At 45.2% G+C, this 20307-nt stretch overlaps 3 protein-coding genes across 7 annotated transcripts in view; 1 reads left to right on the forward strand and 2 right to left on the reverse strand.

The window, feature by feature from the left end:
• The first annotated feature begins 1172 nt into the window (after nt 1–1172).
• lamtor3 (late endosomal/lysosomal adaptor, MAPK and MTOR activator 3) lies at nt 1173–4245 on the forward strand. Its single transcript, XM_064334799.1, has 7 exons — nt 1173–1318; nt 1566–1606; nt 2101–2135; nt 2372–2430; nt 2628–2761; nt 3265–3328; nt 3464–4245. The coding sequence occupies exons 1-7, from the start codon at nt 1177–1179 to the stop codon at nt 3535–3537; spliced, it is 549 nt and encodes a 182-aa protein (XP_064190869.1). The 5' UTR covers nt 1173–1176; the 3' UTR covers nt 3538–4245.
• dapp1 (dual adaptor of phosphotyrosine and 3-phosphoinositides) lies at nt 4242–13892 on the reverse strand. Its single transcript, XM_064334798.1, has 9 exons — nt 13640–13892; nt 10347–10469; nt 9365–9498; nt 8772–8902; nt 8612–8659; nt 8267–8329; nt 7897–7982; nt 6083–6170; nt 4242–4798 (listed from the first exon to the last, which is right to left on the reverse strand). The coding sequence occupies exons 1-9, from the start codon at nt 13708–13710 to the stop codon at nt 4775–4777; spliced, it is 768 nt and encodes a 255-aa protein (XP_064190868.1). The 5' UTR covers nt 13711–13892; the 3' UTR covers nt 4242–4774.
• An 870-nt stretch (nt 13893–14762) lies between these two features.
• The window catches only part of atp10d (ATPase phospholipid transporting 10D), a 28503-nt gene continuing 22958 nt past the window's right edge, over nt 14763–20307 (reverse strand). For all 5 annotated transcript variants that reach the window (XM_064334791.1, XM_064334794.1, XM_064334790.1 and 2 more), the window contains 8 exons: nt 19991–20261; nt 19563–19639; nt 19187–19312; nt 17873–18073; nt 17663–17743; nt 17376–17480; nt 16952–17139; nt 14763–16739 (listed from right to left, as the gene is read on the reverse strand). In XM_064334791.1, coding sequence (XP_064190861.1) covers nt 16517–16739; nt 16952–17139; nt 17376–17480; nt 17663–17743; nt 17873–18073; nt 19187–19312; nt 19563–19639; nt 19991–20261 — 1272 coding nt within the window. In that variant the 3' untranslated portion in view covers nt 14763–16516. The remainder of the gene's footprint in view (nt 16740–16951; nt 17140–17375; nt 17481–17662; nt 17744–17872; nt 18074–19186; nt 19313–19562; nt 19640–19990; nt 20262–20307) is intronic.

The raw sequence follows: 20307 nt of genomic DNA on the forward strand, positions 1-20307 counted from the left end.
GAAGTTCGCGGAAAAAAAAGAGCAGTTCTTTCTTTCTTTCATTCTTTCTTTCATACATTTCTGATGAGGTGACAGGACATAGGAAAAGACCTAAACCTAAGCCTGATGGCACCCCCAAACTCCCAACGCCCTCCCCCCTGAAAGGACACATCTCCACCATTCCCTCAACATTGCCCCTAATTGCTAATCCTGGTGCTTTTCCAAGGAGGCACAAACAAAAGGCTGGGGCCGCTCTCATGAAACTGGGGGGAAATTCAGCGTCACTGCAGAGAATGCGAACCACCATTGAACCACTACCTTCAAAAAAAGAAACTTGTGCCTGAGAAGAAGATTGCGGGGCCAATATGTTGTGTCGGTTGAGCCATGACACAGTTTTACCCAGTAATAACAACAACAGCAAAATGAGGATGATGACGGTGATGTAAATAACGAGAAAGAGAAGAGGTCATGTCAAATACAAACCTACCTCGTTAAGACACCCACCACGCCTGTGGTGCTCTTACGCAGTGCATTGTTCATTACCTAACGCGTGCACGTTTTCTATAGCACTAAGGAATTCTTTAAAGAGATTGCAAACCGTAATCTCGACCATGCAACACTGGGAAACAAGTAAAGCGTAAACAAGCCTAATCTTTTCAAATCCTTACATTGCATGAATGGAGCAGGTGGAGGAAAGAGCGTGCACAACACATAGATGTTAACCCTTTAATAGGGTTCCTTTATAAAAGTTGTGCTGTAGCAGAACTAAAAATCCAAAAACAAGGTGTTGATGAAGAGGTTTTACAAGTTGTATTTGTATTTTTTGTGTTGGGCCACTGAGTGAATTAGCTTTAATGATCTTCCTAAAAAACGTATTAGTAACAACAACAACAACAATAATAATAATAATAATGCTTAAATATTTGACATTCTGTCGCTGAAGGGTTGCATTGGGGATGGTATATTCCGTTTCCCCCAATAATTATTTATGCTATGTGAAATAACTGTTTTATATTTTTATGTACAATTATTGGAAATAAAAGCACCCTTTAATAAACCCCAACAAAGTTCAATTAAACTTTGGATGGTACCAATTTTTGTAATTTTGGCGACAGTCAAAACTACATCTGATTCCACTGAGCATTTTCCAGTTTTTTTTTAAATAAAGTTGAAACAGTCGGAACAAAAGTGTTCCGTATGCTTTATTGTTCGATAGCGGAAGTGTATTCATGCCTGGTGCAACATTCAAATACTTCCTCTCATGTGAAACAGTCATGTGATTCCTATGGCGATTTGAAGTACCACGAAATTGTCCACAAGGTTTTTTCAAACAGAAAAGGTAAGAAATGAAGCCACTAACTTGGCTATTAACATTATGCATATCCTTGGAGTTAGAAAATTGTATGTGTGTGAATTGTTAGTAAAAATAAAACTGGTTCTGGCTGTTCTGGAAAACGAATGTAGGGCCATCAAGCTGACTAGGTTAGCCAGCTATCTAGCTAATGTTAGCAAAGTAAAGTTAAAGATCCTAAACATAAGATTATACACTGGTTTGTTTTTTTGCCAAATTTTGTTTCTATTCCTAGGTTTTTCCCCTTCAGTTTCAGCATTTGCAGATATGGCCGATGTAAGTAGCATGTGTTAGCTGTTTAGACTGATCGAGATTTCAATTGTCACAGCTGTCAAACAGCTGAGTTAGCCAATGTCTGCTAACGTAGTTTACTAGCCCTGCGTTAAAACCTATTTTTCCTTGGCTAGCTTGCAAGTAACATTATAAAATATGCACATAGCTAATAGTTAGCTAATGCCGATGTTTAAACCTCATTTGATTTGTGAAATAATTGAACGTAGTCAAGAAAATCTTTAAGCAAGCCAGGAGAAACAGTTAGCTAGCTACTCGCTATCGACTAAAACCTTACGCTTTATCGAAATGATTACCTGTCAATAAGTACTATATACTGCGGCATGACAACGATTTGATTACCAGCTCCAGAGCAGGTGATTATTGTTGGACATGTAGCTGTAAAGATAACGCCAGTATGCATGCTACCCGGAATTGAAACTGCGTACACGGAGTTACCACTATCAGTAGGCTATATTTATTTTTTCTATTTATTTCAGGAACTGAAGCGGTATCTCTATAAACAGCTACCAAGGTTGGTTGTGCGATTCCTTTGTGGCTGTAGCCAGAGTGGCGAATTCTCGGAACAGAAAATTGATCATATTGAAAACAACCCTTTATATAAAATTCTGCGAGGCTGTGTCAAATGTTTAGCTACAGATTAGGCTAAAAGGCATTGTTAAATCCTGTTAATTTACTCACATATTGTTATGATTAATGACAATGAAACGGTTTTTACAGTTTTACCCAACCCCCCTAATCTATTTTCAGTGTCGAAGGCCTGCATGCAATTGTTGTGACAGACAGAGATGGAGTTCCTGTAATTAAAGGTATTGTATTGCCTTAAGACAATATCATTATAATTGTGTACTATTGACAGCTTCATGTATTTGTCTGGCTTCTGCATTCATACATTTATATTTGGTGTTGGATGTATGGCTCAATTTGGACCTTGTCAGAACAAAAGTGGGAGTTGTGTAGTTCACAAATTGCTGTCATCTCCCCTCCCCCCCCCCCCATTCTACAGTTGCCAACGACAACGCACCGGAATATGCCCTTCGTCCAGGGTTCCTCTCAACCTTTGCTCTGGCCACAGATCAGGGCAGCAAACTGGGCCTGTCCAAGAACAAGAGTATCATCTGCTACTACAACACGTATCAGGTGTGCACATACCCGCACTGCTTAATGCATTTCTCTACACGTGTGTCGCTCATGCACGTTTTCACTTCAGTTCACTTCAGTCTGCCTTCAGTTGTGCAATTTGCAAGGCTTTGGCCCTACAGTACATCAATTCTGAGCCGGTCACTTACTCCCTGCCTGTCGTCACAATAGTGACTTGCAGGGGTCATTGTTGTGTTGGATTTTTCACCAGCACATTGTCTCATTTACACTTTTAATATCCAGCAAACCACACCTGAATGTTTAAGGCCCTTCATATCAAGAGAAACATTTAAATGACATAAGATGTCAACTGCCTGATGTACAACAAAATGTGCTGTAGGGTTTGGGTCATACATACCTTGCGATTAATTTGGATGGTGTATCTCTTTTCAATGTACAAATGATTTTTGTGTATTGCTGAACGTAAGTGAATGCTGTGTTCTCCCGCATGTTGTTGGTCCATTGCGTTGCATTACTGATTTCCTTGTTTGTCACCTTTCCAGATAGTGCAGTTTAACCGCTTGCCGTTGGTGATCAGCTTCATTGCAAGCAGTAGTGCTAACACAGGTAAAATATGAACAAATGAGATGGTAAAATGGCCTAATCAGTAACAAGTTCCTGATAGTGTAACAGATGTGACGGTCTAAGGTCCTCGCTAGTGGAACAGATGTGACAGGTCTCCCCCTGTGGTCACATCCGCAGGTTTGATTATCAGTCTGGAGAAGGAGTTGGTGCCATTGATCGAGGAGCTGAGGCAGGTGGTGGAGGTGTCATAGGAGGAAACTGCCAGGAATTCTGGGAAAGCTACACCCCTGGAATTCTGGGATTGCACCAGAGTTTCTGGGTCTACCTGCAATCAGCTCCTCAGCAGTTACTTCCCTCAACCCCACACACACACACGCGCACACATGTATGCAGGCACGTTCTCAAGCATTACTTTTGCAGAAGGATGGGATACATATCTAGTGGTGGCTCGTTTTTTTCCTGTTCTCCTTTCACTTTTTACAAAGGAACAAGTGCAGTTGATATCTAAGCTGCTTTATTTAAACCTGTCACTTCTCTCTGTCGTGCCCATTCCAACAATCTTTTTAAATCCCTGGCGGGACACGCACACTCACGGTTTAAGTAATCTACTACCATAGATTTTCTATACGCTGAGCTGATATCCAATGCCGTATGTTTAATGTTGAAAGATCTGTCATGGCCATTGCTGAATCCGATTCGTTGGCTCATTGTGAATATTAATGAAGGGGCATGGCCAATGCAGCACACTACCACAGCAATGCAAATGGCACCAGAGCTCAAAGTTGTGGAAGTACAGGGTGGAATCGCATTGTATGTCTGGCCAGTAAGAATAGAATATCTGTGCAACGATCTTGCTTTTGTATTAAACAGCCATGATATATTGCTTAATAAGAGATTATAGGATATTTATGTGTCTATTGTATTGTCCTGAGATCAAAATAAAGAAAAAAGGAACTAAATCTGTTATTCCTTTTATTAAATACGCTTTTGAAAGATAATGCACACTGTTTTCCCTGAACTGAACTGGGTATTTCAGATATATACATCACATATACAGCAGTGAGACATGCAGGACATAGAGAGAACAGTAAAAGACCCTATGCTGTGAAATAAGGTAAACTGGGGTTTTGAAAATCACAGGATAATTATTCACATTTTTAAAATCAAATGACATTTTCTTACTGCATCTGCAAACAGCTCATCCAGCTGACATCAGCAAACCTCATCAGCGTCGCATCACGACGGCCTGCTCCAAAGGCACATGTCAGCAGCGATCTGCCCCCCCCCCACCTGAGTGGTCTTTCACGTACATCACCATGCAAGTGGCCTTCTTTGCCATGTATGTCTGTCTGTGAGAGGACTGGGATTTCCACTGGGCAGGTTTGGCACGTCTTTATCAGGGGGGTCCTCCGAGGGGAAAATGCCTCATATTCGCATGGAACCGTGAAGGTGCGCCCTCTACTGGACGGTCCTCCACGCGCAGCTCTGTCACCGGCCTTTTCGTAACTGTGACTGGGAAAACGGTAGAGGAAAACTATATTACTTTTTTAGAAAATAAATATGGCATTTATATGACCATAATGTCTACCAGGGTAGCCAGTTATGTGAACTGAACAAAGTTTTATCTGAAATGAGACATTTTCTTAAACGGGTGAAAACGGAGTTTTGCGGAGGACCCACCAGGAGGCTCTCTCAGACCTCCACCGGTCCACAATCCTCGTTCGCTTAACCCCCAGAACTGCATTTGTGCTTCCAGCACCAGTGAGGCTTGGTTCAGATTGTATTAAAGGTCCCCAAATATAAACCAGTATTTCAGAAAGCAGGTGTTGCGCTTATTCAAGATTAAATTATTACAGTGCTTTCTGCTTCTGCGTGTAAAAGAGGAACCCCAGTGTGGAGTGGTAACCTGACACGATGCACGTCGCCTTTACAAATCTGTTTTTCTCGTGAAAACTGTGACGCAACTCACCAAACCACCTTCTTTGGGAGCTCAAATCAGCTGCACTCACCAAAAAGAAAAAAAAGAAAGAAAAAAGAAAACAACTTCCTCAAAGTATTGCAGAACGGGCAGTGAACAACTGATCTTTAAAGTATCTAGATAGGCTAAAGACCATCGCAAGAGCAGAAGGTAAATATTCCAGATAAATTACAGCAAATTTCCTGCAACAGGAACAACAAGTAAGAATATAGACGAAAGCTAGTGGTTTTGAAGAGGAAGGAAATACCTTATCATTACAATATATATATATAATTTTTTTTGGCTTTCTGTTACTCTGGAAAGCACCTTGCTTTTGTAAAAAGCAATATAAAAATAAACTTTTTGATTCTATATTTTTTTCAGTTTCCATTTTATTTGCAGCGTGCAAATTTCCCTGAGCACAACCTCTTAAAAGATGCCTTTTGCTCTCCTAACACAACAGGAGACTTCAGGTTGTTGGGCGGCAGTTCAGCTAAAGCACTCAGGATGAAACTGATTAGCATCACGGTCTATAATGAGACCTTATCTGGGCCAGTGCTGATGGAGGCCATGCTTCCCCAGAGGACTAGTGCACAACTGGCCACCGCGGTCCCCAGGTGGGGCGGGAGTGGGGGCGTGAGGGCGTGGGGGCGTGGGGGGGGTTAGCAGGGCATTCCCTTCCACAGTTATATTCACATTAAATTTAGTCATTTAGAAGATTCTCTTATCACGAGTGATTTGCACAGCTCACGGTCCAGTTCCAGTCACACCATTGGATAACTACTGAAGGAGTGTTCAGGTTGGGTGTCGTGCTCAGCAGCACCCCAGCGCTCCCTTACCAGCTTCCAGCGCAGTATCTTAATCCACTCGTCCGCCTCCACGCCGGTCTTAGCGCACAAGTAAAACGTCCTCTCGGGAAACACCAAACTGAGAGAGGGAGAGAGAGAGAAAGAGAGGGGGGGAGAGATAATGTGTGTGTGTGTGTGTGAGAGAGAGAGAGAGAGAGAGAATGTGTGTGTGTGTGAGAATGAGAGAGAGAGAGAGAGAATGTGTGTGTGTGTGTGAGAGAGAGAGAGAGAGAATGTGTGTGTGTGTGAGAATGAGAGAGAGAGAGAGAATGTGTGTGTGTGTGTGAGAGAGAGAGAGATAGAGAGAGAATGTGTGTGTGTGTGAGAATGAGAGAGAGTGAGACTTTGCACAGCAGACCTTAACACTGTTACTGTGACTAGTAACCTACTGCTAACACTGTGTTAACACACCTCACTTACGCAGTCAGTAAACCCACCCACTGCTAACACTGCGAAAACGCTGTTGCTTAACACACCTCCTGCTCTTAACGCCATCCTTACTGTAACCAGTCATGTGACTGCTGCAGATGTTACAGGAAACAGTTAATGGTGCGTTTCGGGGAGGTGTCAGGGGAGAACAGGGTGGAGAGAGGCGAGGGTAACGCATAGGCTGTGAAAACAGCGCATCTTTAAGGAGGTTTCCATAAATCAGGGGCGCTGCGCTTCAGCCGACCACTTCCAGGACATATCCCATCACTCGCGGGCACGCTGGAGCCAGGATCGAAATTCGGGAGGGTCCAGGTTCTCCCCCGTGTGGGAACCTCAGTCAGGAGTGGACCAACACTCAGCTCAGATACCATCAGCTCCCTAATGCTACTCCTGCTTTCCGTCAGGCAGAAAAAAAAAGACGACTCTCACGCAGACAAGTGGGCACGGAACCCCCCCCGATAACGGCTGACTAACAGCGCGATCGGGCCGGGTCAGCCATCAATCTTCACTATTTTAAACACGGCCATCGCGCGGGCCCCACGCTTTCTTCTCTCTGTCTGACACCGTACCGCAATCTCAAAGCGCCTCCGTCCCACCGCACCGTCTCCTTCGCCAACTTTTTGGGTTCAACGCGACCGCAGATAAACGCAGACAGGACCCCTCCGGTGGGGGCGGGGGGGGGGGCGGGGGATTAACGCACACACGCAGCTTTGGGTTTATTTCTGCGCACGGAAAGCGAAAAACCAGATGAACCGCAGTAAAAAAAAAAAAAAAAAAAAAATGGTGGTGGAGGGGTGCAGGCCCGAGGCTCGTTATCGGCTTCCTCTTTTCGTATTTCTCTCCTCCTTTCTCTCTTCCTCTTTCTGGGGGGGACGTCAGTCATATTTTGGGGCATTAGGTGCGTTCGCTGTATTTCGTTTTCTAGCGGCACAGGAAGTGAAACGCTTGGGCAAGGGTGGCCGAACACTAGACCGACTCTGCACCGCAAGAGGGTTATCCACCAGCTGAGCACGTCTGCACAAAGCTAACAGGCCTGCTTTTATATGTCCTGCGCACTACAGACTTAAGTCCGTTGCTTGTACAGAAGAACTTATTCAACAGCTGAAATCTGTTCCAAACTGCATATTGTGAGGTATCATTTGCACCTCATTCCAGAACCCAAAGGCAAAGAAAAGCAACCTCACAAAAAGCACAGCGGCCTATGTAGACCTCTCCACATCACTTCAATCAAAACTTAGCACTGTGGGAAGCCACCGTGATGTCACTAGAATATATGATGACCATCTCTCTTAAAGCGACAGCACCTCAAAAATGGGCAGTTGCAAAGGCAAGTCCTTCAGACGTCAATGCAAGGGTCATTACTGTGACGCACTCACCAGAAACAGTTCACCCTCTCCTGAGAGTAGTCGAATTGCACCGCAGAGCAGGATGTGAGGTCCAGGGTTCGAATCGGCTCATCAAACTGACAGGAAATCAGAGATAAAAATATCGCTGTTCTCATACCATGCAAATGCACACTGAGTTACTGTTTTTTTAAAAAAAATCACACTCTGTTTGTTGTATGGACAGGTATATTTTTATTTTATTTTTTTTTTTTAATTTAAATTTGCGAGTTACATTCCAGTATGAATATAGGAGATATATTCCAATGAGGTTACACCACTATTGCATCTGCATTAACTCAATGGGATTGATTTGGCTGTGTTCTACATGATATAAATGGAAATGGGGAGGAAGCGGGCTCACCGTTTTGTCTTTGAAGTATTTGAGTTCATTCCTGTTTAAGGTAAACCACCTCGTTTTCCAGTTCTGGAAGAGTAAAAACAGAACTGGTGTAAAGCAACCTATGTACACTGACACTTTTTTTCGATTAATTTCACATATGGACCATCAAGCGGGACTGAATTTTGAATAATTTCTGTGTAAGGATACAAGGATATTATGGACAGTATTTAAAGGATATTGTGTGTATCGTGATGTAGTTTAAATGACATTGTGCATCCTGTGTTATGGCCTCTGCAGTATCAAAGAGGACTGGTTACCACACACTGGCAGGTCTTTGGAAGGGGAGGCTATCCAATCTGTACAAACCTTGACTAAGGCTCCCTGCTTGACCAGATAGCCCTCTTTCGTGCCCAGCTGTAAGAAAAAGAATTGTGGTAAATGAGAAGGGCAATCGGTGATTGGAGAGAATTCAGCCCGCATCATCAGGGAGAAGGCTGCTGATTGGCCGCGTGCCGGAGGAACGTACGGAGGGGGCGTTGGCCACCAGGTCTTTCTCTGTGCGGCCAGTCTGCATGGCCGTGTGCACCCGCACGGACTCGTAGATGGACGGCTCCTCCACTCTCCGAGGGTATGGGCATCTCAACATGATTAGAGTGCCTGAGAGAGAGAGAGAGAGAGGGAGGGAGGAGTGAGAGGGAGGGAGAGAGAGAGGGAGGATTGAGAGGGAGGGAGGGTTAGAGAGATAGAGAGAGAGAGGGAGGGTTAGAGAAAGAGCGGGGGAGGGAGAGCAAGAGACAGAGGGAGAGGGAGGGAGGAGCAAGAGAGAGACAGAAGGTGGAGAGATAGAGTAGAGAGAGAGAAGGAGAGGGAGAGAGTGAGAGCGAGGAAGAAAGAGAGAAGGAGATTTGCCATGATAGCTGTTCAATTTGCATGTCAAACCTTCAGAAAACAACCCATTTTGTTAATAGAAGCGAAAGCGAAGAAGGGAGAGAGGGAGACCAAGAGAAAAGCAACCGCATTTGGAAATGATTTTTATTTTCTTCTATTGAAACTGAGCCTGAACAGCATTGTAAAAGGGCACACATTAACCGCTCGGACCGGGGCAGCACGGGGGCACACCTGAATCGCTGCCCAGTAGGGGCTGGTTGGCAAAGTGCTCCACGAAGTTCTGAAGAGAGGGATACACGTTGAAGCCGAAAGAATAGCCCTCGCCCTCCCGCTTTACGTGGAAGTGCTTCACAGAATCCTTCGCCCTGTGCGCCGAGAGAGAGAGAGAGAGAGAGAGAGAGAGAGAGAGAGAAATGAGGATTGCCGTAGACCAGCAAAAAACACCCCATCAAACAAACACACCCCGTCTTCAAACTAACAAGCCATCTCTCCCAGCTCAGGAGGAGGATTCATCAACCAAAGTATGAGGAAAACCAAACTAAAAACCTCCTCTATAAACTCCAAATCGCACTTTCCCTTCCGTACTCACTGCACAACCAGCCAAAATCACCTGTCTAAACAACCAAATCATATGTCTAAAAATCACCAGTATAATATACTACAGTAAATCACCTCTCCAAGCTTCCAAATTACAACTACAAAAGGAGTTACTGTCCATAGCAGCAATCCCCCATTTCAAGCAGCCAAATCGCATATCTAAATGGCCAATTCCCATGGGAAAGTAAACAAACCTATTCAAATGAATAAACCAGCTATGAAATGTAAACTACTTCCAAGGGCAAGCAAAGCTGGGAAATTCCTGCCGGAACAGGTGAGTGTTATCCTTTATAGTACATTTCCTGCTTTCACTTCTACTACACACGCACGCACGCACGCACGTACACACACATACATACACACACACACACGCACACACACATACTGCCAGAACCTGTCAGTTCTTGGTCTACCATGACTTTTCTGGAGCTATTTAAAAAAAAAAAAAAACTAATTATAGATGAGAGAAAATATCACAAATCCGAAAGGTCCTCTTCACGTCTTCATATGTTAAATAATCAGGAGATGCTGGGATAGCTCATTGTGACATCACTCCTCGTGTGAAACAGCATTCTGTCCCTGTTCGGACCCCATTCCGTGACAGCAGGGGACTCACCGTACAGAGAGTGCCAGGAAGTTGGGCCCCTCGTGGCTGTTTCGGAGCAGGTAACTGCCGTCCTTCCCGTTGGACAGGAGCAGGGCCTCCGCAGCGTGCCGGGACAGGTCATAGTGGTACCAACTGGCGGGGTCACGAGAAGGTCAGAGGTCAAGCAGGAGCCGGGCGTGACGCTCCCACAGAAAGAGACAACATCTATAGCAGCCAGATGATCAGTTCCTTCTATACACAATAATTGCAAACTATAGGAGCTTCCTGGTACTGATTATGATTACTGATCAGATTATGGCTTTTAAATAAGAGGTGCGTCCAAGCAGATAACATTCATTTCCAGTGGTTTTGTGCTTGGTCATGCTCATACCTGAATATACATGTTCAGGAGAGTCTGCATTTGTAGTGTTACAAAGAGATACACAGGTAAAAACCAGAGTTGTGAGGTCCAAGGTTCAGAAAGTAGAAGTCTTTTAAATACCCCCAAAGCTGATTTTATTGAATAATTTAATCGAATCGAATAATCAAATAATTGTGCTGTTTGGCAAATCCAGGTGATTGGAGCAAAATACTGGGGAGGACTTTTACTTTTTGAGCCTGGATTTTCCACCTCTGGTAAAAGAAAAATTGCTGAGAGTATTTCTCTCTCTCACACTCGCCCTCTCCTTCTCTCTCTCTCACGCACGCACGCACGCACGCACACTAATGCCATAAACATTTCAGGTATTCCTTCCATTAATACAGGCAGTAGACATGCATTAGAAAATGCTGGCTTTCTTATCAGGCATTGTGACGTTTTCCACAGCTCCCTTTACAGAAGACATGTTTAGAGGGGATTTCAGGTAAACAGCAAGAGTGTAAAATTTTATCCATCAGCCAAGCAACGAATGACTCATTTTTAAAACGCAGTCCAGTTTTGCGCTTCTGGATAAACTCACGCGCGAAGCGAAATCATCGCGAATCGGCCACTGCCTGGCCTGGGATCAGCCCTACCCAGCTTTCGGACGCCGTAAAAACACAGCTTTTAAAACGCAAGGTCCATTACACACAAGCACCGCCACCGGGCCCAGCATTCCACTCAGTCCTTCGCCCGTTTGCAGAGGAACCCGTGAGGTTTAACGGCCCATAAAATGGCCGCCCTCCTTCACCCAACATTCGTGGAAAGTGCAGGGCTGTCCAGGGACCTCGCGAGCCATAACAGCGAGAGAAGAGGTCACAGTAGTTCCCCTACAAACGATCAAGTTCCCTCGCGCGATTCTCCAAAACATTAACTCTGAAATGGGGCATCACGTTTAATGGATTCCGTGTTCTGTTGGTCTCGGGTGGGACACTGTTATTTATTGTAAAGTGAGATAAATGTACTCTGACGTACCCTTAATAGTTATTCAGATTACATAATACCAAAGCTGTAAGGTGAGGCCCCAAAATGTGGCTTATTGTTCCGCATTTAAGCCACCCTGCGTAACACAGTTATGTAGAGCAGACCGTCTGCCGTGAATGTGCAGCCCTCCTACACTAAATCTAAACACCAACAGGCTTCCTGTTGTCAGAAATATGACTATTTACAGCATGTATCTGCTACAGGAAGGGTAAGAGAGTGTGCAATGGAGCTGATTAAACTGGCAGGACTATTCTTGTACACTGGGGGGGCGGGCACAGCACAACCATAATGCCAGCATCTGTCTGGGGCCAAAATGGCGAATGGCCACTACGATCACTTTCTACAAAACGAAAAACATTTTTGGCAAAATTGTGATCGTCTGCTTCACCTATCTGAGAAGACATGTTCTGACTGGGCAGTGCACTACTCACACTGCCTTGTTTACAGTGTCATGCCCAGCAGGTAGGACTGGTCCTCAAGATCTCATAATAAGGGTATTTTAAGTGACAATATAGGTGGTTATTTCTGAGACAGATCAAACTGTCTCTGATTAAACCAAAAAAACTAAATTGTTTTTATTTTCACCAAATGTATAAATGGCAAAAACCCCCACAAATGAACAGATCTTATCAAATGCCAGTTAGCCAGATTCATGGGTAGAATTTGATTCCAAATTCAGTTCCGGTTCTCTGGATGCAACCTGCGTTCGGATGTGCAAATCAGGTATGTGTACAAGTGCTTTTTTCCTGCATCACATGTTACTCTCTAAGTGTGTGTCTCTTCAGTTTCCATTGTGGCACACAAGGCTACACACAAACCATGTGTCACAAAGTGTAAACAATTATACAAAAGCTGATCAGATTAAAGATAAAATATCTTAAAGAGAATTTATATGCCCAGATATCGTTGACACACTGAACACAGCCTGCACTTGGAACTGTGTGGACGTTTGGGTTCATCCCCTGGGGTTACACACCAGTGTGTTGCTTCAGTGTTGATTTCTCAGAAAATAGTTACATTGGTGCCTACGACCTTACCTTCAGAGGCTAACACATCACCAGCCCTCCCACAATGACCTCAGCCTCTGGAAGTTGCCCTAACGATCTAGCAGGACGTCCAAGAGAATGCACTGGTATCGATCAGAAATTTAAACAGATACCAGAAACAGTAGCCTACTGTAAAATGCTGCATTTAGGTTTGTAGCAAACAACTGTTGGTAATATGTAAATAAATAATATGCAGGTGGTTGCTGAAACTTCTCAGTCTACAAATATTTTATGAATAAACGCTGAAACTGTTTAGAAGGAGCAGTGTTTCTTGGTAAGTAAGATAAGCAAGATTCTCTCAGGGTACATATTTATGGCTGCAATTAATAATAATAATAATAATAATAATAATAATAATAATAATAATAATAAGCAAACGAAATTTAGTAAAACGTGTCTATATACACACACTTTCCATTTGCCAAGCAATTCATTGTTCCAACTTATACTTTTCAGGATTTCAAGAGGAACCTCTTTAAAACCACAATTGAAAAGCCAACGATCCTCTATTCTCCACTGATTATCGCAACAATTGATGTTCACGGACTATTTTCTCAATACATTTGTATAGCTTCAGCCAAAACGACAGACACGCGTTAATGTTGTGACGTGTAAAAAGAAAATAAAGTATCTTAATTATGTACTTCCCCCATTCACTTGAGAGCATGGATTTATTTTTAAAGCTTCCTCTTTCATTAAGAAAAACTAAACAGAATACATGAATTAAATGTAGGCTATATAAGGTTAATCATAATGATCAATTTATCTACACAACCCCAATATCGTACGATCGCCGGCTAAGTAGGTTCCAGAGAGTCAGAAGTTCTTAACAAACATACTAGTTAGTCAGGTCTACAGGTGCTATAAGCGCTCACCCTAGCGTATCCAGCTCATCCGGTCCCTCCTGGCTGGAGCACTCACTGTACAATGAACCGCTGCCGTTCATGGTTCGAAACTGGACTTCAGGACGCCCGATCCCTCCACCTGCGCGACAATTTTGCGGGAACGTCCGGTCTCCGCTTTCTGCATAGGATAAACTTCACTCCAACAGACAAGCCGGGTCTTCCTGAAAAATGAAATAAACAGCAGCCTGCGCAAACGTCGGCACTAAAAGAGGAAGTAGGACGCGGCAAGAACGCCCACACAACTGCTACCTTCCAGTCAATTGTCCATTTTTACTTTGCGTAAAAAACGCTGCAAGGAAGGTGGCGTTGACCTGAACAGCCTTACTGATTTACGCATATAGTATGTTACTATATTATTATATACTACCGATAATTTTACCCATAAAAGTACACATCCTTATCACCATGCTTGTTTGTGTTTACAGATGATTAGCCTACGTCAGCATCAAAGCCTCTATGTCTATTCAAAAGGCCTACCTTTAAGTCTAAGTTGAGGACAAATGTAAGGCCAGTGTTCATCATATTGCATCTCATTAGCTTGCACCCTCACACCATACATTATATCGGTTCCATGATACTGATATTCCGTACTTGCATTACTTTCTGATCAGCTTTTATCATTCTTTAAGAAACATACAAAAGCTTTATAAGCAGATAGTTGTGGATGAATTTTTCACAACTTGGGAAAAATTATAGTATAATAGAGCACAGCATGTGCTGGTGAATGTAGACAGTCTAAAAATAACATTACATCTCCCACTCTTTTTGCCTACAATCCATTTATGCAGCTAAATATTTGCTGAGACAGTACCGCTTAAATACTTTACCTTCTACAGCAGTAGTTGTACCCACGATTGAAGATTGAACCCGCACGACCTTGGAGTTATGAGCCCAGTTCCCTAACCACTATACTACCCTTTATGTCTCTATGCTACATTAAATCAGTCAGTACTTACCATGCAGCACATCCACATTAAACTGTGTGTGTGTGTGTGTGTGTGTGCATGCATACGAGCGAGCGAGCGACTGACAGAGAGAGAGAGGGAGAGAGACAAATGTACAGCAGAACTGCTTTTTGATTGCACTCTGGAAATGTATTGTTGCATATTTTATTGTCAGACACAAATACTTTGAATGATACACTTCACAATGACTTCCACTTTGAAGGAGACTAAGGGGGACGGGTGCGAAGTCCGTCTGGCACCATTTTAAAATCACGGCTTGACACACTCCACCAATTGCACCTATGTTACACAACGCACAACTCCAAGTGCTTCAAGTTCCTATGGAGTGCAAATAGATTTGAAAAAAAAAGTGTTTCCATGTAATATTTTCAGAACATTTACTCTAACAAGTAAGAAAATACTGCAGATACGTTTTCTAAAATATGGACCAGCCAAGAGTGTGATGTGTCTGTGCACTATTAACAGGGTATTTAAGGCAATTGCATTAGAAAGCTAGGTCATGAATGTCACCAAGGTCATAAAAAATTTCATTCTGCAGGAAGATATCAAAATTAATTTTACACATCAAGGCTACGGTCGTTAAATTAGGTAAACCAGTGTAAACACATTCAGTAAACTGCACTGCCTCACTTTACCTTTTTCTAATGTAAACTAAAAGATCTTTTCCTTTAAGATTGTGATGCAGAGTTACAGTACACAGTGCAGCATCATCCAGCCATCACTAAGCAGCAGATAGAGACCAATTTAATGTTCCGAGTGCACTAAAGTCAAAATGTCAAAATGTGCAAACAAAAATGTATTATATGATCAGAAATGAAGATGCAGCTGCGATGAATATTAATAACCAGCGTGGTTTAAAAAAAAAAAAAAACTTTTTAAATACAATCCCTTGGAGAACATTCTAATCACACACTTGTGCTTTCACACTTCAGAGGGTTACGCTGAAACATTGTCTGGAATTTGGAAGTGTGGGGTGCGTTTCCACGGAGAGTGACTCATATAATCTACATGATCTGAATGAAGACAAACAAAGATGAGCACATACATTTGAATTCGTGATGATGTGGGTGTGATGTCTTTGCTGTGACGGAGGAAGCAGTACCTCTGATGAACTTCATTATGTGAAATGTTCAGTCTGGAAGCTGAAACACTGCTATTTGCTGCTAAGACAGACCACTACATAATTTTATAATGCCATTATGATAATGTTGACCAAAAAAATAGTTTTGTAAGCATGGATTGAAAACTTGAGGGAAAAATAAATCTCTCTCAGTGACAGCACATGGATGAAGTTTGAAGGTGAAGTGAGGGGGAAGGGGGATGTGTAAACATGGCAGGCCCTGGGTCAGGAGGAAACCCCCGCACAGCAGGTAGTCCCCCCCCTCGGGTGGCCTTCTCCAGCGTGTCACGTGCACCACTTTCAAACGCTGAGGCTATCACATGCACACACCTCATTGGTCTAGACATGCACAGCTCCTTGTTCATTGGTCTAGGTGCGCACCAGGTCTTTGCTCATTGATCTAGGCACACACAGGCCCTCCTTCATTGGTCGATGTACATTCAGATCCTTGTTAATTGCACAAGCAAGTTTTTGGATCAGGTAGGCTGTGGTCTTTTTTCACTGGCCCACGCAAGGCTCAGGTCTTTGTTCACTGAAGCAATCTCACTCAGGTCCTTGTTGATTGGTCCAGCCATGCTCAGGTCCTTGCTAAATGGTCCAGCCATGCGCAGGTCCTTGTTGATTTGTTCATGTATGCTCAGGCGCTTGTTGATTGGTCCATGCACTCTCAGGCACATGTCGATTGGTCCATGCACACTCAGGCGCATGTTGATTGGTCTATGCACGCTCAGGTGCTAGTTGATTGGTCCTTGCGCTCCCCCGTCAGGACAGGACAGAGTCAGTGTCCGCTTGGCACTCTGTGAAAGGGGAGGCGGTCAGGGTGGGATCGGGCACGGCGGTGGTGAGGAGGGGGGCGGGGCTTGCTGGCCCCTCCCTCCAGCTCTGGATCCTGGCACAGCGCTCCGCGGGGCTCAGCCTTTCCAGGCGGGATGCCTTGACGATGTCGGACGGGAAGAGGGTATTCCGAACGGAGCGGTACAGCATTCTGGGGAGGGGGGGGAGACACAGGGTGAAGGGTGGGATGGACTGTGTTGCTTGTTCCCTTAAAGACATGTTTTGTGTGTTTGCATTTGTGTGTGTGTGTGTGAGTGCATGCCTGTGCGAGTGTGTGCGAGCATATGTGTTAGTGTGCACGCGTGTGCGCGCACACACACACACACACACACAAACACACGCGTGTGTGCCTGTGTGCAGTACCTGGGCAGCAGTGCCAGCAGGGTGGTGAGGGCACACACACAGTAGAAGAGCGGGTCGGACATGTGGCGCACGTCGATGCCCAGCGGGTTAGCGGGGGAGTTACAGGTGACACAGGTAACGCTGAACACCAGAGTGAAGGTGAAGTAGAACAGGGCACTGCCCACCAGGACCACGCCGTGCAGCCACGTCTGCAGCACAGACAGGGGATGGACAGACACACAGACAGACAGACAGACAGGGGACACACAAACACACAGACATACGTCAGGGGAATATTAATATATTAACTCAGAGCACACAGTCAAGAACTGGATATTTTTATCATTCTGACACAGCTCTATGTCTTCCTGTTTCTCACCAGGATGTAGCTCTATCGCTTCCTGTTACCCACAAGGACGTGGCTCTATCACTTCCTGTTACTCACCAGGGTGTGGCTCTCGATGACCTGGTGCAGCAGAATGATGAACAGAGCGGAGGTGTTGATGGGCGTTCCGAAGGAGAACACGCCAATATCAGAGTCAGCATACGCCTGCAGCACACAGACATCATCAGGGCACTGACTGACTGACTGACTGACTGACTGACTGACTGACTGACTGACTGACTGACTGACTGACTGACTGACTGACTGACTGACTGACTGACTGACTGACTGACTGACTGACTCACACGCACGCGCACACGTGCATACGGACACACACACACGCTCACCAGGTACGGGATGAAGAAACAGATCAGACTCTGATAGAAGGCGTCCAGCATGGTGAGCCAGAACGTGGAGGGGAGGTAAGCCTGCAACCGGGACAAAAACGCCCAAAATTATCCAGACCGCCACCGCGGTGCGCTCAGAACCTCCCTCACCGCACAGGAAAGGGACGGGGGGGGAAACAGGGCGTGGGCTCCGGGCCTCAGGTACCGTACCTGGGAGTTCTGGCCGGCCCGGTAAAGCTCCGGCAGCTGCAGGAGGGTGTCGGCCGACACGTCCTTGTCCAGGACGCCGTAGACGAGGGGCGGAGCAGAGGTGAAGAGCAGGTTGAAGAAGATGAGGACCCAGTAGTTGGTCATGGTGGCGCCGGAGAAGCCGCAGTAGAACTGGTACCAGAACAGCAGGTTCACGTAGGTCTGCGAGAAAACGGAGAACAGCCGGGAGGGAGGAGTGTCAGCGGGGCCCAAACTCCACCCCATCCACTGACATCACTACTGAATTCTGGGTACTGGTTCGCAGAGCTTTTAGCCCTTACACTGCAGCAGCAATTAACACCAATCTTTACCAATGTGCCATTTAACTGGCATCCTCCGGTACAGCTGATTGTTTATTTATTTGTTTATGAATCCATTCCAATTATTTACCCACTCTATTATTAATACAATATTTTTACAATATTGATTCTGCAGAAGTAAAAAAAACTGAAAATCTTAGTTTGTTTGAGGGTATGGATGCGAGTCTGAATCCTGTATGAGATGACGTTGTCAGATCCTAAACCGTGTCAGTAGTTATAGTTACAGCTGTACAGATGAACAACGTCAAATGTAAGCTGTCACCCTAACAAAGGAGGTCTGTAAAAGGAAAACTCAAGATAACACTACCTAAGCTACATTATCTCCACTAGATGGCAGGCTGAGGTCGTAAAAAATTTACCAGAGGGGCTTGGCATACAACAGCTGGGTGTAAAACAGGGTGGGGAGGTTGGGCTAACCCAGCGATAAATCCCACCCCTGCTATTCCGGGCAAGGAGGCAGAAATTGGTCCACTGCCAGCTGATTATAGTGTCTCTGTAAATCACTTACAGACTGCGTGGCTTTCAGTGGACAACCCACATTAACAGGAAATACGAAACTTGAATTATTGCGTTAATTATTTCCCATTACACTGTGAAACACACAGGCGTGTTTGGTCCACAGCTTGGAAAAGTCATTAGGAAAAAGGGTTTACGTGTTTGAAAACAACATGGTTATTTGCAGCTACAGACTAGTCCTGCTCTTACCCATTCCACAAATTCAAGCACATTTCCTTTTAGCCCTAGAAGAGCAGGTTTTTTGGAATGTTTTTTTTTTTTTCAGTGTTCTATAACTCCACTGCTTTCAGTTACCAGCGGTGATTGTTACATCAGCATTAGAACCTTCACTTCAGAACATTCTAATCAGATACTTGCGATCTTTCACCTTAAAAGTTCCCAGAATGCAAATGCCCATGAAAACCGTCCCGTTGGCCCAGAGGCCCCGCGGGGCACTCACCACGTTCTTGTAGAAGAAGTAGAGGACCATGTTGGCCAGACGCGTGTAGCACCAGTGCCCGTGGACCAGAAGCAGCTTGCGGAGGTGCTTGAACCGGGACACGGCGAAGTCGCTGGACATCACCGCCTGACCAGAGTTACACGTTACTCTCTTTCTCTAACCCTAAGAGACCACCTTCACAAGAAAGCATCTGAGACAAGTGTGCAGCATCAAAAGGACCTCACAGAGGTCCTCAGAGATAGTTTGGGGGGGAAGTTCAGTTTGATGATGGCTGAACGTGTTCGACCCGCATTCACTGATTGGTAAAAGTAAAGGACGGATGTTGATTGGACGGCCAGGGTGACGGACGCAGACAAAGAGAGGCAGGGTCCTGTACCTGCATGCCCTCCTGCCCGGAGATGCCGACGCCCACATCCGCCACCTGGATCATGCTGACATCATTGGCACCATCACCTGGAAGCCAGCCAGGAAGTTACCACCAACGCACCAAGGCAGCGCATCACAGGGGAACGGATTGGCACATCAAAGGCAACACACACACCATCTCAAACCATGCGGTCATACGCCTGGTAAAATGTTCTCTAATTTGATACGCAGTCATGTGATCCAGCACCGTTTTGCACAACATAAATCAGAGCATTTTTCCACCAATGGACTGTCTCAGCAAAGCCGCCTCAGCAGATTGTGAGCTGGGTAGTCATGCAGGGTGGAACTTCTTCACCAACTGAATGCAAATGAGAGAGACCGCAAGGGACGCCATTTTGTTGGTGAAGACGTTTTTACGTCAGCAGAAGGGGTACTGACCTATGGCCAAGGTGGTGACCCCGAGCCTGTCCCGCACCAGCCGGACCACCTGGCTCTTCTGCAGGGGGGTGGAGCGGCAGCAGATCACGGCCCGGCACTGGCGGGTCAGCTCCAGAAACGGGTCCTGCAGCTCGTCCTGCAGCGCCCAGTCCAGCGTCCGCCCGTCCATCACCAGCGTGAAGCCCGCGTCCTCCCCCTGCCCCGGCTCCGTCCCGGCGCCTCCGGCCTCGATCTCCGCCCTCAGGGCCGCCAGCAGAACCTCACACGCCTCCTACAGGTGGGAGGCCAAAATAACAGCGTTTAACAAAATACCACAC

The sequence above is a fragment of the Anguilla rostrata genome, chromosome 5 (assembly GCF_018555375.3).
Source record: "Anguilla rostrata isolate EN2019 chromosome 5, ASM1855537v3, whole genome shotgun sequence".
In the NCBI taxonomy this organism is placed as follows: Eukaryota; Metazoa; Chordata; class Actinopteri; order Anguilliformes; family Anguillidae; genus Anguilla; species Anguilla rostrata.

Excerpts from the sequence above, each read along its gene's own strand:
- lamtor3 (XM_064334799.1), top strand. The coding sequence starts at position 1,177 with ATGCTTTATTGTTCGATAGCGGAAGTGTATTCATGCCTGGTGCAACAT. Across the intron at positions 1,319-1,565 it reads GGTTTTTTCAAACAGAAAAG|GTTTTTCCCCTTCAGTTTCA; the intron begins GTAAGAAATGAA and ends TTCTATTCCTAG. Across the intron at positions 3,329-3,463 it reads AAGCAGTAGTGCTAACACAG|GTTTGATTATCAGTCTGGAG; the intron begins GTAAAATATGAA and ends TCACATCCGCAG.
- dapp1 (XM_064334798.1), bottom strand. The coding sequence starts at position 13,710 with ATGAACGGCAGCGGTTCATTGTACAGTGAGTGCTCCAGCCAGGAGGGA. Across the intron at positions 10,470-13,639 it reads GATGAGCTGGATACGCTAGG|TTGGTACCACTATGACCTGT; the intron begins GTGAGCGCTTAT and ends TGACCCCGCCAG. Across the intron at positions 4,799-6,082 it reads AGATACTGCGCTGGAAGCTG|TCACAGTTACGAAAAGGCCG; the intron begins GTAAGGGAGCGC and ends CCGTTTTCCCAG.